Source organism: Pezoporus flaviventris, unplaced genomic scaffold (assembly GCF_033815535.1).
Source record: "Pezoporus flaviventris isolate CSIRO_AGI_PZ_B2104156 unplaced genomic scaffold, CSIRO_AGI_Pfla_v1 ptg000006l, whole genome shotgun sequence".
In the NCBI taxonomy this organism is placed as follows: domain Eukaryota; kingdom Metazoa; phylum Chordata; class Aves; order Psittaciformes; family Psittacidae; genus Pezoporus; species Pezoporus flaviventris.
This window is the reverse complement of record NW_026892554.1, coordinates 8024746-8040240: the sequence shown is the minus strand read 5'-3', so window position 1 is coordinate 8040240 and position 15495 is coordinate 8024746. Positions and strand designations below refer to the sequence as shown.

The 15495-nt window shown below is 45.3% G+C and overlaps 1 protein-coding gene across 5 annotated transcripts in view; it reads left to right on the top strand.

Annotated features, from left to right (window-relative positions):
• The window catches only part of NTRK3 (neurotrophic receptor tyrosine kinase 3), a 207561-nt gene that overhangs the window by 69496 nt on the left and 122570 nt on the right, over window positions 1-15495 (top strand). For all 5 annotated transcript variants that reach the window (XM_061446762.1, XM_061446764.1, XM_061446761.1 and 2 more), the window contains 2 exons: window positions 499-569; window positions 2331-2433. In XM_061446762.1, coding sequence (XP_061302746.1) covers window positions 499-569; window positions 2331-2433 — 174 coding nt within the window. The remainder of the gene's footprint in view (window positions 1-498; window positions 570-2330; window positions 2434-15495) is intronic.

Here is a 15495-nt window from a genome sequence, read left to right as displayed (position 1 = left end):
GACGTTTGGTTGAGGTATAGTGGAAGGGGTCTTGACTAGATGCAGGCTGGCCAGTCTCCAAAGCAGTTCTGCGTCTTGGCCCATTTACAACATGCTTCCTCTATAGGCTCTTCTTCCATCCCACTATACCAGTCAAGCAATTGTTTTTTTTCAGATCAGGAGTCAGTCTTGGGCTTAACCCTACTTAGCCCATTTCTGAGAGCTCTGAGAGATGGCTCAGGGGTGGAGATCACCCACCCAAGGATATCAGGCACCCAAATGTTTCTCATTTGTAAGGTTGGAGTGACATCAGTGTTGTCCTGGCCTGTGTTTTCTCTGCTGCTATGCATAAGGAACTATCTGATGGTTGATTTTGGTGCCTTCTGAAATAGAAAGTTGCAGCCTCTGTTAGGGGTGAACTGGATCTTGTTAGGTCAGGCACTGCCACTGGGGATGTGCTGGTGTTGGAGTTCCATGAGCGTCATGTTAAACCTTCTGCCTTTCGTGTTTTGGTTTCAGTCGGTGACTATGAAGTGAGTCCCACCCCACCCATCACTGTGACCCACAAACCGGAGGAGGACACTTTTGGGGTGAGTCCTGTCCTCCTCTGCCGAACTGTTTGCATGCATTTCTTGTTGTCAATGACTCAGTATTTAGATTCCTGTGTTGTTTTGAGGTATTTGCAAAGAAAATCTCTTCCTTTATGACTCAAGACAACAATCAGAAGGATTTTATGGCTTGTGTCAGGCAAGAAAATACTGACACAAACCGTCTGATCCTCTTGGTCTGCAGTGTGGAACCAGGGAGCTCTTTGAAAATCAGGCATCCTGTGAAGTCGCTGCTGGCAGGGTCAGAAATTCTCACTCTAAAAAAATAGCACCCAGAGAACAAATAAACAGGCAATTGTGTGTTTCAGCCTATTATTGATCTGTTAAGTTTAGCCCTGTGAGGGACTCAGATTTAGCTTGGTTCAATTCTGTCAGTGCCGGTTTGCCCTCTCTCCTGCTCTGCAGGGCATGCCAGGAATGAAAAAGGAAAGAAAGCCTATGGCTTGTCAGATCTCAACATTGTCTTTCTTCTGTCAAATCCAGGTAGATAAAGACAAAACCAGGGCATACAAGTGTTATACAGGGGGGAATTAGCACATTACACAATTGCTCTAATTATGTGTGTGTTCAGATCTTGAAACCCACCATGCGTTAACAGAATAAACAAAACTCAATCCACCTTTGTTTCGGTTCTTGCCCAACTGAAAATCTCCTATAACTGAAGTGAAAGCTTTGAAGAGTGGGACTGGAGTAATAATGTGCACTGATTATTAAATATAAAGCACAGCAAACAAGCTGGGGGATCAAAATAGAGCGTGGTAAAATAAAACACTTTAAAATATTGTAACTAATGTACCAGGGGCAGGGAAAGGGGCTGCAAAATGAAATTACTTTTTCTTGGTTAAATGATGTATTTTCTATTACAGCAGAATACAGCTTTATAAAAGGAAGTGAAGCCTAAATGCATCACAAGACCTAGTACAGGAGAACAATTGGACAGATGCCAAAGAAATTGTTGTTTACATCAATGCAATAAAAGTATCTCGAGCAAAGACTTGAAGGAATAAATATTCATAAATATTAAAATAAGCCTGGGATTGTAAACCCTTTAGGGCAAGGAGATTTTCTTTTCTCTGCTTGTACACTGCCATAGTGGAACCACGGTTCCAGTGAAAGACTTTGGACATTGTTGCATTATAAATATTTACTGCTAAAATGATAATAAATAGGGAACTATTATGGTTTTTTTGAAAACCAAATGTTTTAAGGGGTGAAAAAAAAAGTTCTGCCTAATTTCTTCTAATCTCTTTTTGTGTGTGGTATTTTCTCTCATTCTTCGTCCTGAGGGATGCTTGGATGAAGACTGAATTGCTCTTTCTAATGAATTTTCTGCTGCTCCTGTGTGTTCCCAGCTCAGGTTAATATAGCTTTAGTGTTGCGACATCATGGCACAGTGAGGATGTTGGAAATAGATGCTTATGATGTGTTCAATAAAGGGAGAGCCCCAGGCATTGAAGCAGAGGTCCTCCTTCCCCACAGGTATATGGAATGAGGGAATGGTGCCAGAACAGCATCACAGATAGGGACACCCCAGAGCTCCCTGTCCTGCAAACAGCTTGTGATTCTTCCAAGCTGTGCCAGAGCCCTTTGCTTTAGCTTGTGTTTTCTTCCACAGCTGATATCCACAGGACTGCAGCAGATGGTATGAGCCTGCAGAAAGGTTAACTTGGCAAGGAGGTGCTGTGTTTGCAATCTAGACTCCTAAATTCCTCTGTCTTGATTCTAAGGCTTTTTCCCTTTCAGGTTTCCATAGCGGTTGGGCTGGCAGCTTTTGCTTGTGTCCTCTTGGTCGTCCTCTTTATTATGATCAACAAGTATGGCCGGCGGTCCAAGTTCGGGATGAAAGGTAGGTGCAGTCGCTTTACTTTAGCAGGAGGCACCTTCCAGGATTGCCCGGCTCTTATAGCACACGTGGAAAGGTGTTGTGGTTTTATTCCTACATTGTCAGTATTGGTGCAAAGCCTTCTAAAGAGAATGTTGTCCAACACTCTTCTGTTTGTTGAGAGAGTAATGGAGATATATAGGCTGGTGGTTCTCACGTCTTGTGCTTCTGCTGGGCAAAAGTATGCATGTGTTTTGCTTGTCAGTACATAACTGCATGTACAGGTTGCCCAGAAGAGCTCTGAGTCTGCTCCCTCCAGCCATTTCTAGACGGAGTTGTATTCAGGAGAGCGTGTTCTTGGGTGAAATATTTTTTATGGACTTGATGATGCATCCTTTCCCAGAAGGATGTGAAATTGGTTTAGGTTCTGTTGGAAAGGCAGGTGGACCCATCCTGTGCCTGTCTGTGAATGGGGACTGAGATGCTGCTGTAAGTTTCTAAGGTCCATGCTGGGAAAGCAATTGCTGACTTGTCTTTCAGTGATGTGGAAAGTCTGTTTCGCTGCCTCTTTGCAGGAAGGTTTTCTCTTCTGTGTGATGAATAACCACCTTAGAAGCTGTTTCAGAGACCCTTGGTGTAGCAATTGGAAAATGAGAAGGCATCTGATGTTTTCCAGGCAGAATTGGGGTCTCTGTCCTGCCAACGCCAGTGCTGTGATGTGATGTGATAGAGCTAATGCCAGAAGAAAGTAAATGCCTGCATACCATCTGCTTTTTGTGACTGCTGGTATCTCTAGTTGGGCAGGGTTGGTGGTGCCCAGTGAAGGCTGGAGGAAGAGCCTTCAAATGACAAAACAGTTACCAGCCTAACTGGCATCTCATGCATACACTGTTTGAAGCCAGGCTTTGACAAACATGAACTTTCTCCAAGGCTTCTGAGTTGCAGCCTATTCCCTGGCCTTGCGGGGGTCTGTGTTGCAGGGCAGGTAGATAGATTTGGGAACGTTTGTGCTTGCCTAGGGCTTTGTTTCCTTTAGGGGGACGTTTCCTGAGTGGGTCCAGATGGAGTTCTGGCTGGAGTTTCCCCTGTGCATCCTATGGAGATGGAAGACAGGACACTTAATCAAACAGTGAATCTTCTACACCATCTTAGCAATATTTAGTCCATATGTCCAATGATAAGAACCATCTGGTAGGGTGTGTTGACTAGTGGGTAGAGTAGAGGAATGGAAGACACGGTTCCTGGGATCAATTCCCAGCTCTTCTACTGACTCACTTAATGTCCACAGGCAATTAGCTGTTTTAACCTCTGTCTCTGCTTTAATTTCCCCATCTGTACAATTGTGATGATGTTATGTGCCTTCTGGAGGGATTTGTCAGAACGCTATGGAAGTGCTTGGGCATTTGCCACTGATGGCGCTTAGAGATACAAATGTAAAAAGGAAAAGTAACTTCTGACCCTAGTGGAGGAATCAAAGAGGAATGAGCCTTACGTGAGTAACCAGCCTTGGTGAACAGATGTGTGTATGTGCTCAGAGGTGTTTGGATAAGTGTGTTAGTGGATATTTTTCATTCCCAGAAACCAGAGGAGTGCTGTGATGGGCCTTTGTGTGTGCGGTTTTTTGGGAGGCTAAAGTGCTTAGGCAGAAAAGGCTGCTTTCCTCCTCACCATGCTGTGTTTCTTCCAATTCTGATATGAAACAATAATCCTGCAAAGTTTCTGGAAGCTTTAATGATGACACTGCTTGGAGTGGTGGAGTTGACAGAAGTGAAACACATCTTTAAAACCAGGGAGATTGATGGCTTGGCTTCATGAGCCAAGATTTGGGACGGGCTTTAACCACGCTTACTACAAGCATGATGACCAAAGGGCACGTGGGATATGCAAATCTGGTTGGAAAAGAGGGTGCTTAGGCAATCAGGAAGTGTCCAACCACGACTGTCATCTCCTGAGCAATCTCGAGCGACCCATGCGCTGGTCCGCCCACATGCAAGGTTGGATCTGCAGCTTCCCATGCACCTTGTCACCTGCCGTTTCGACCCTCGCCTGTCCATACAGACTGAACGCCTCTAAGGCAGAATCCCTCCTAGACGCTTGATGTAGTGTTGTTGCATCATCGGTTACTCGAGATTGACCCAGGAGATGACAGTCTTGTTCAGAATGTGTGGGTTAAAGCCCTTCCTGAATCTTCATTAGTGAAGACAGGCCTTCCTCATAGGAGAAGGAAAACTCCTATCTTCAAACCCGGGCAGATGGAGCTCATCTAGCCTTGTAAACCAGGGAGATAGCTCTTTAATGAGCCACAAGTGTCACAGGCACAACCAGGAGCAGCCTACTCGTAGTGCCTAAGCTCTCCTCCCTGTTGGAGGCTGCAGATCCTTCTGCCCTTTGGACAGGATGGTCCCAGTCTGGCTATGGTACTTTGACGCTTGTGTTTCTACTGTGTGTGCTGGATGTCTTTTCCTCCTCTTTCACTCCACCAGTGGGATACTGTTCCTTTCCTTCTCCCTGAAGACTTCCTATTCATGGGGTGATGTCTTTGTCCAAATCATCAAATCACTTCAGTGAGTGGTCCTGAGCTGCTTTTCCAGGGGCTCACATATAGGTTCTGCCTTATTCTGACACCCTGTCTGGGACAGTGCAGATGGCAACCACCTCCAAATCGCCTTTAGCCAGCATTTCCCTCTGGGTCCCCCATTATCAACTAATTCTTGGGCAGGAGCCATCCTGTATGGCACAGTGTGTTATCATTTACTAAGAAAAAAAACCCCAAGCCCCCTGTGTCTTTTGGGGAAGTGTGTGATTCCCTGAATCAGGAGCTGTTTGTTGCCAGTTGATATGTTGCCACTTGTTGTTGAAATCCCATCTTGGCAGGCCTGCAGGAGCAGGTTTTTCCCGTTGTTTTTGTCATGGACACAGAGCATTATGTGCTCATTTTGGACACATTACCCACAGCACCTCATGAGTCTCTGAGCACATCTTTTTCCTTCTGTGTTTCCTAGCTTTAAGCAGATCGTTGATCTCAGAGAGAGAGGTGAACTTGGACTGAGAAAGTTGGATATCACATTGGGCTGAAATGTCCCCCTTGGCCACCGTGCTGGGTTGCCCGCCAGGCTTAAAAGTGGGCTACCAAGTGTCCAGCATCCCAGCTGCCTTTGCTGGGAAGAAAGTCACTGTGTCTTGGGGCATATGTATGCTGGGGGATATGAGACTATGAGTCTGTGAGATATGGGACTATGAGAGGATGATGTGTCCACATTTGTCCTCCTCTGGCTGGTAGCACACACACCCTTGGAGCATTGCATGAGTCCTGGCAGAACCACTGCTCTGGTTATGACCCAGCTACTGATACAGCCAACAGCCAAGTGGGGGAAAAGCCTGTGCTGCCAAGTGTGCTGTCAATGGGCTGGAGCGGTGGCATCAACAAAAGCTTCTTGTGAAGGGGGTTGTGACACGCTGTGCTCCTGGCTCCTTGATGTCCTGTGGCTGAGCTCACTGAGGCTGGCTCTCTGCCATCCCTCTTGCCTTTTCCTGCTCCTTCCGAAGAGGAAATTCATTAGCATGGGATGGCAGAGGTCAGATCCCTTTTCTGGCTGCCTGGTGATTTTGACTCCAGTAGCTGGGGGGAATAGAGATGGACTGAAGCATCTGGGGGGTCACTGGAGCTGGGGTGGTGGCTGCAGTAGGGAAATGGCAAACAAAGCGCCTTTTTGTGGTGTTACATGGGCAACATGAAGAGAGTGGAGGCAAACTACAGAGAAAAGTGAATGTAAAAACTGAGACACGTTGAACCTGCAAATATAGGCTGCAACCACTTGCTGAAGGTTGATGTATCCAGAGGGGAGGCTGAGATGCTTTTTAAAGCCTTGTATTCATGTGGGAAGATGAATAGGATCTTACAGTGCAAAAAACTGGGAGTAAGGGCCCTTGGGTTTACTGCCATGTCCCAGGGGAGCGGGTGGGATAAATCACATGGGAGTAAGGAGCCTGGCATCCTGTGCTCAGTCATTGCCTGCTCTGGGTGCAGTGTCCTGCGTTCCCTGACCATGTGCTAGAGATGGAGGGTTTTACACCTCGCCTTCTGGGTTGTCTTCTGATCAAAGTTTAATCCCAGCAGATGACAGGAAATCAGATTTCATAATGTAATAAAAAAAAAGCCACACACAAGTCCCAGGATTAACAAAATGAAATTTCATAGAAGAATAACAGCACAGAAAAGTCCCGGGACTTACAAAACTTTCACATGGCGCAGTGATGGATGCCATATAAATGCTTAAGTTGATGGACTGAAATAGATGCTCCTTTTGGTTGTTTTCTCTTATATCTGCAAGTGCCTAGGGATAAGGAACGTGTGCTCATGCATATTTGTGTGATGTATTCCTGGTGCTGCACAACTTTAAAAACAAAATACAAACAAATTGAGTTTGCTGGGATATTAGGAGAAAGGTGCTAGAGAAAATGCAGAGACAAAAGCACTTCTTGTTTTGCTGAGATGAACTATTTTCCAAGCTCTGAGATTAAAAACTACTTGAGTTCTCCAAATGAGGTTTTCTTCCTCGGATGGAGGCAGTGCCAGCTAATGGTTCAGACCTGGTTACAGTTGGTGAAGAGTCGATTGCTTTTTAATCTGATTTCCTAAAGAAATAAGGTGTGTGATCGCGCTGCCTCTCTGTGCACATGTGAGTGTGTGTGCACAGCTCTACCTGCCTGGTTCTTCCCTTTCTCTGCTGCAGCTTTTGGACCTGCTAGCCCATTCCACCCAGAGGAGATGGGGAAAAGGCTTAGAGATGCCCTTATAGTCATCATGGAAGTAGTGGGGCTAAATAGAGGATGACAACTCGGGTGGTGCCCCACTGATGGAAATACCTCTCTAGGCATCAGAAAATCCATATGGAAGCTCAGCCTAGGACAGAAACACAAAATACAGGGGCCAGGCTTTTGGGGGTCTGCTGTGGTGGGTGGTGTGTACATCTGCGCACACGCACGTTCATGCTTTCTCTCTGAATAGGCAGAAACAACAAGGAGGTGGGGGAGAAATGAAAGAACAGTAAATAAATACTGCCCACGCTTTGTGTAATGTGTGAGGAATCGCATCGCTCTCAGTGCACTTGCTATTTGTTCTAATAGCCCTGATCAAAGCGCTGGCACCGATGATGCGCATGTGGATGTCAGAAGTACTTGCAGAGCTCTTCCATTGTAATTTAGCATTAGTTAATAGGTACTTAAAGTGGTTGCCTATTTGATTATGATTGGGAGTTATTAACATTCTTTTCCATAAACAGATGGTAACTGTCCGCTGAGTCAGTTGCAGCACAATTCTAGGATTCTGATTCAAGAGGACCAGCTCCTGCAAGGATATCTTGGGTGCCTGGATCTTTGCTTTTGTTGATTTGGGTTTTTTTTTTGTTTCTCTTTTATTTTTTCTTTCCTTCTTCAATATGCAATTATTGCTGCAGCTTTAAAGGGGAGATAAAAATAATATACAAGATCCATGACCTACCTTTCAGATGAGGCTTAATTCTGACACGTGTTTGGCCTTGGCTAAGCCTGACTATAATCATGGATTGGTTGTTTTTCCTTGATTATTTGTTTGTAGTTGTATAGGCATGAACAAACACTCTGCAGCTTGGAGAGCCTGCACCTTAAGGGTTAGCTGCTGAGGAGAAATCTGTGATCAGGGCCCTTTCATTTCATCCTCTTGGGAGCCTGCCATGTAACAGGAGCAGGAAGAAAGAGAGAGTGAAGTGATATCAGCCAGCCTGGCATGGCTATGGGAGAGAAGCAGCCATACATTAAAAGCCACAGCTAACCACGGGGTCTGAGGGATGCACAGTGAGCAATACTAATGAACTGGAAGTAGGAACAGATTGCTGTTGCTTTCATTGAGCTCGGGTGTGTGATGCATAGAGACCAGTGGTGCTGAGGGGTTGAGCCCCAGAAATGGTTCTGGGGCTGTTGGAAGCTGGGGCTTTTCCTTGTTGGTATCCTTGTGTTTGCCTGAAAAGCCCCTCGATGTACTGCTTGTGCTCAGTATTACTTGATTTTTTTTTTGCCTGGGAAGTGCATTGAAAGGGCATGCGGTTTCACTGGGGCTTCTTTCTATAAATGCCTGTTTATACTCTGCTCAAGTGCGAGCTGTGCTATATATTTATTTATTTAGTGCCTTCAAGGTGACAAAGCATAAAGCTCTTAGAACTGCCGCTAAGTGCCTTACCCTCTGCTAAGCCATCAGTCCATAACTATAATGGTGGCCGCAATGGAAAGCTGCTACACAGCCCTTGGGCTCCTTGGCAAACCTTTGAGAGATCCCACCTCCCCACTGTGTAGTTGACATATATAAGTATATAGAGAGGTGCTGTGACAAGGCACTTGCTTCTGCCTCCTCTCTCTGTGAAGGCAGATCTGTGCTCACTGCAGCAGTTAATGCTCACACCCCTTGGTCTTTGGTCCCAGATAGTGTTAGTCCAGTGAAGGCTTTGAAAGATGGGGTGCTGCTGTCTCTTGTTGCTGCCTGAAGGAGCAAGGAGCTGCCTTTGGCTGGAGACATGCATCAAATGACCCTGCAGGAGAAACGGTTAGCACAGAAGGTCAGGATTTATTTAGACTTGGAAATAAAGTATTTTCCCTCACTGAGATGTATGAAGAGATTATTTATAAAGGAAATGTAAAGTGCACTGACCAGCCATTATCTATTCCAGCTGCTTTTACAAAACCAAGGTGTCTATTTTAGGCAGCTACTAAAAGCATTTAAAAAAAGTCAGGTCAGTAGCTTTCAGGTGACCAGGAAGCCCCAAGGCTCCTTCACATCACGTTCTGCAGGATCTTCCATCCCATGGTGACCTCCCTTGCTCACAAGGGCACAAAGCCGTTCTGATCATCAATGGATGCTGGACCCCAGATGCAGCACTCACCCCAAAGGAGCCCCATGGCACGACTGGCATTTGCCCAGAGCAGTTCTGCACTAGCAGGAGTCTCACCCCTGACTTTCCCAAGTGGTTGTCACATTGCAGTGTTTGAAGCTGTGCGAGTGACCCTTACCTTACCTGTGATTCAGCACGATGTGAGCACAAAGTGAGGTGGAGGAAAGTTGTTGAAATTTGGTTTTTTTTAAGTGATTTTATTGAAGCCATCCTTGTTTCAGGCTCATCTTGCTTCTGCTTTTGTGTATGTGGTGGGCGCAACCTTGAGGAGGGAGAAGATGAGAATGGGCCATGGCTGCTTCCCTTGCACAGCAGGGTCAGGAAGATGCCCTCCATCCACTCGCCATTCAGGAGAAACTGAGTTTCCCCAATTCCCCGTCCAACTGCTTGCACACACCTTTTCCACAGCTATGAAATCACCAAGGCTCAGTCACCCCAAGGACCATGCAGAAGGTGCTAATCCTCAGGGGACTCCTTTCTGTGGCAATGATGCTCCTGCTTGCCCGCTCCTTGTCTCCTGTGTTTGCTGCTTGGCCTGATGTTGTCTGTTCTTCTGTCTTCATGTGGCTTTGCTTTAGTGAAAGACGCAGGAATGACAGCACAGAGACAGAGTAATTCTGTTTATCTCCAGAACAGGTATCTACAGCAGCAGGATAAGCTATTTTTTCAACCACTATAACTAACCTGATGAAGAGACATTATCTCCACAAACGTTGTGTCCTCTGCGCTGTCTTGTGTCTCTGAAGGCAGCTAACAACCAGACAACTATGTGTCAACTTTGATGTGGCTTTACTAAGGTGCAGGGCAGTGTGGAAAGTAGAAAAAGGCTTTAATTAGTAATTTAATTGTAGTTTGTCTGTACTGCAGTTGTCCAATTATTCTCTGAAAAAGGTTTTTGCTATTGTTAATGCTGATAAATGGTCCTTTGGGATGATGTCCCTGGTGAGTTTATCACCTCTTCCTCTTGGCTTGCTGTAGAATTGTTACTCATTTATGCTGTGTTTAGCCAGGGATGAGATCTGGCACTCTGTCTTTAAGCCCTGGAGCAGCAGAGCTTTGCTCTTGGTCAGGGGACAGGTGACTGTGATATGAATGGCAGTATTGGCAAGGGAAGGGTTTGGGAGCTGTGAAGGCAAATGTAAAGAAGAAAGAGAACTGTGCTGCTTTGTTTTGGGCTGAATGTGCTTGAAGGAGTGCCTAGAAATTTGGAAGCAGCAGAATAGACTCTCAAGGGAATTGATAGGAGCTGTCACTTGGGCTGTTCAAGCCTCGACTGGCAAAAGCACTGAGGAAGTAAATTGTAGGGAGTACTGGAGCATCTGATGATCCGATGGGCTTGTTCCATCTCCAGCTTCTATTTCTTATAGTGCTATAACAAACCTGCCTGTGTCCTGGGCAGCCCTGAGAAACTGTCATCAGCACCAGTGTATGGTGTGTGTTGATGAAGGTGGGAGCAGTGCAGAACCCTGTTTGACTCTCAGGCATCTCATTTCAATCTACAACTACGCTATTAAAAATCAATGGACCAGAAGATATGCCTGTACACAAAGGCGGCTGGGTAGTATTTTGTGCACAGGAGGAGTAAATCACATTTGGATTTTCTTATTTTGTGCCTGATAGGCAGGGTTATAATGCAGTTTCTGTTTGGGACAGTGGTCTTCAGTTGGTATAATTCCTCAGCCCAGCATCTGCAGGAGTTACCAGTCTTTTCTGGAAGGGGCTGTTTCATTAGGACCCTTACGCTGCAGCCCAGCATCATACACACCCTGGTGTTGGGTTGGGGTGGTTTTGCGGCTCCACTGGCTGCTCTCTGATGTTGCTGAAAGGCCCCATTCTGTGACCAGAGAGGGGTTTTCCCTGCAGAAAAGGAAAAAGCCTTTTTTGATCTGAGCCCCATTGAGAAGCACAGCCTCTGGTGAGGTGGTTCTGCCACATCTACCTTTGATGCCACTCGAGCCAAAGCAGCACAGCAGCTTCAAATACTGCAGAGGATGAAAACCCATACGGTTATAGCAATGAAAAGGGATGGGTCTGCTTAGATTTCAGATAAAAAAAAACTTCTTTGGCTTGCTTCTCATTCCACCTGAACCAGCTATAGGAGGAGCTGGTGCCAGTGAACCTGCATTTCCATGTTCTCTCTGTCCCAGGGTGTGCTTCATCCTCCCCAGCAAATAGCAGTTTCTTCCAGCTTAATGCAGTAAAGATTCAGACAAAAGGCTGTGAATTGGTGTTAGAGGAAAAACTTTGTTTTCCTTCATAGAGAGCTTCACACGGCATGGGCTGAGATGCTTGATGCTGTTCTGGGATGGGCAGTGTGATGGCATTGGTGTCCTGATGCAATGCTGGCTGCAGAAGCCTGTGGTGCAGACACAGCTCCTGGGGTTGGGGCAGGGGAGAATTGGCCCTTTTTTTTTGCTGACAAAACAATTCCGTGTTGATGCTCGAAAAGCTCTTGTAACATCCGCGATTTTCCAGATGGATAATGAAAGCCGGTGAGCAGAGGTGTCTCGGCGGCTTTCGAAGCACTTGCCTGTGGAGCTGCATCCATTGGTTTCATATCTGCTGACAGGGCTTAATAATCATTATGCTAAGTGGAGCTGGCACTTGGGGAGGCAGGTAAAGCCGCTGCTGCCCTTGGGCTGAGGTGTGTTGCTCACCGTGCAGTGCAGAGATTTAGATCCCCATCCTGGGGGCTGATTTCTGCCTCTTCTTCTCCCAGGCTACAGAGCTCTGTGGGAGCTGCTGCCTGGGTCTGCTTTCTTGGCACACAGGGATGCTCTTGGGTCAGGCCTGGGGGACTGTGGTGCTTCTATTGGGTTCCAGCTTCAGTCCTGCTTTGGGAAGAGGGAAAGAGAGCTGGGGTTTCCCACAGTCAGCAGGTGCATGGCCTGTGTGAATAAGCAAAGCATGTCCTTATCCAAAGTGCTTGTAGCAATGTGTGTTCTTTTTCTGATTGATGCTGGGGTAATAATTAGCATTGTCCTACTTACTAAGCAATGATAAAATCTTTATGAAGGAGAGATGTCTGATATTATAAAAAGTAAAGAAAAACTCCATAATTTTGAGGTAACAATGGTCCAGGATCTATTTTGTGCCTTTGGTGCCACTTAACAAGGTGACTGGTCTTTTCCTAAGTAACAACTGATGGGACAAGAAGAGAAAATGGCCTCAAGTTGCACCAGGGGAGGTTTATACTGGATATTAGGAAAAAAAATCTTCACTGAAAGGGTTGTCAGGTATTGGAACAGGCTGCCCAGGGCACTGCTGGAATCCCTGGAAGTGTTCAGGAGCAGTGTAAGTGATGCCCTTAGTGACACAGTTTAGTGGTGGACTTGGCAGTGCCGTGGTAAAGGTTGGACTTGTTCTTAAAGCTTTTTTCCAACCTGTGATTCTGAGAAGATTGGATGTTTGATAAACCCAGCCTTAACATGGTGAGCCCAGGTTAAAGCTTTGCCAGGCTTGTGCCACCCAGACCAGCACTAACAGGGAAGAGCCACATAAATCAAAGTTACTGTTATTATCAATACTGTTGTATGGCAGTGCTCATATCCAAGTCAGTTTGAATTAATTCTTCAAGGAAGTTTTTTCTGAGACACTATCAAATATTTTACTAAGCCCAAATATATTACAGTTGTCATTGACTAATTTTGTAATTCAATCCGGGGAAAATAAGGCATTGAAGGTAGTTCAGTGTGATTTGTTTTCATAGACCAACTGCTTTATCCTCTCATTTAGGCTCTTAAATAATTTGTTTCTTAGTATTTCTTTGTTTTTTTTTTTTTACTATAAATTTAAAGTTAGGCTTATTAATTTCTTCTGCACATCAACCAGGATAACAAATGCAAGATGTGTGCATATATGTGTGTAACAGGAAATATCTTGACAGACTTACAGAGCATTTACCGCCTTGACAAGTTTCTCAGCCTGGAATTAAATTGGTAGCAACATCTGGTAATGAAACTTCATGCCTTTTGGGCTGCTGAGTGCTGCTATAGACTGCTGCAGGTCTGTTCCCTTGGTGCATGGGACGAAGAGAGGAAATATTGCTGAATTTTCCAGTAAGACTTAGTTTAGCTGTTTTGACCATTATTTAATTTTCTTTCTCTCTTTTTATTATGATTATTTTCTTTAATTTAAAGATGATTATTTCTTCTATCTCCTGTTTGCTCTCAATCTCCCTTGATGTAAAGTGTTGTGATAGAAATTGAAATTAGATACAGCCTGATTTCACCTCTTGGTGTTTGCAGAAATCCCCTTCCACTCTGATGCTGCAGGGCAGCTGGATTTTAGGTTTTTCTCCCCCTTTTTTTATATTGTAATTTAGTTCTTAATAACAAAATATATGATCTTCACTACATTTCTGTCTAAGTTTATTTTACTGCTGGTGTATTTAGGACTGATTTGGGCTTATTCTTGCTGCTTAAAGATTTCAAGTAATGCTTCTTGGCTGTGACTGTCTATTAACATCATACCGGAGTTAATGGGATGTCAGCATGTGCCAAACCCCCTCATCAGCAAAGCACATGTATTCCACCCTGGCATATTAAAACTGAAGTTGCAAGGGTAAAGCAGGGCACCTTCCTACCTCCTGATCTGTATAGGTAAAGGCATTGATTTAAGTGCTGCTGAACGTGCTGTGTTCAGGTCACACCCAAAAAAGTTGCTTCTTCTTGAGCGCATCCCAACAGAGAAGCTAAAATCTGCACTGGGTTTAGGGACGCTTCTGCAAAGGGCATAGTGCTTGGTTTGGTTTTGTTCCTGCCAGAGCTTTGGCAGGGTTTGAGCCAGTGGTTTTGAGACCACCTGTATGGGCAGGCTTTTTATTAATCTGCCAAAAAAGAATGAGGTTCTGCTTTTTCTTGTTAAGAGAGGGGAGATGAAATTCAGTTGATTGAGTCTTTTACTAAATCGAAATATTTTACTAAAAATCCGCACGTTTTCCCTCGATCAGGCTTTGCTCTTAGACTTTATTTTTTCACCCATATGTGGTTCTTGAAGCCATCAAGCTTTTCTGCAAATTCCAGGTCCTTTAACATCTTCCATTCTTAGCAGAGAACCTTCAAACCTGAACCCAGCACTTGAGAGCTTTTCCCAGGAGACATTTCCAAGTGTTTTGCTTTCAGATGTCAGTGCTAAGCTGCCAAGTACATACAAAGCTCCGCTTGCTTCAGGACCTCTGAGCTATCTTCCGTGGCATATGAGCCTCCTGAAAACTTGATGGCCCTTGCACTATCACTGTCTACAGCATGCTTTGGATAGCATGGTGCTTTATGACATGCAAAGGCGTTGTGCAGTTTGCTGTTGGAAGATAAGGAATGAGGATGAGGAAGGATGACGGAGAGGCGATGCTGCAGCCAGGTGTTTATTTGACAGCCTAATGCTTCATGTCACCATTACCAAAGCAGGTAGGGAAGGAGGAAACTCCACTCAGTGCTTTGTGCACACAGGAGCATGGGCGTATGTGGAGGTATCTCAGGGAGATAAAGGTAGGGAGATGCTTTATGAAGTTGTTAGTAGCTGGTGGTATGTGCCTGTTTATCTGCACTGAGCTGCAGAGCCTAGGAGGGAGATTTGTCTGTTGGGCAGACTTTATGGATAAATTATCTTGGCTGGAATTTGCACTGACGATTTCCTAAGTGCTGGTGTGCCTTGAGCAGTGCCGAAGGAGGGGAGGCAGTGCTTGCGTCTTTTCTAGGGTGTGAATGGGGAAGGCAGGAGGAGGCTGGAGGGATGAAGGAGCAGCGTTTCCCATTTTGGTTAGCGGTGTGGGAGATGGAAAGTTGGTGGTTGAATTGTGATTTCTTTTATTGGCCTAGTGAGCACAGTAGCTATGGGAGATGCGTTACCCATGGATGTGGCTCTGCTGTACGTGTTGCAGTGCTTGAGACTTTCTGCTGAAGGATGTTGTCACAATAAAGAGGTTTGGTTGATACTGAATCCAGCACGGCTCTCTCAGTTTAAATTGTTGAGAAGGTACATACAAGTGTCTTGATCAAGCAATAAAACTAAAGCAGAATGCACAAACCCATCTCTTTGGAGCCAAAGGCTGTCCTATGCTAGTGTAGAACAGGTTAAACTGTGGCAGCCTGCCATTATTGACCTCATGTCTCCATCACGCTCAGATCAGGTTCAACAAAATCATCTTGGTACTTTCCTGATTTACGTA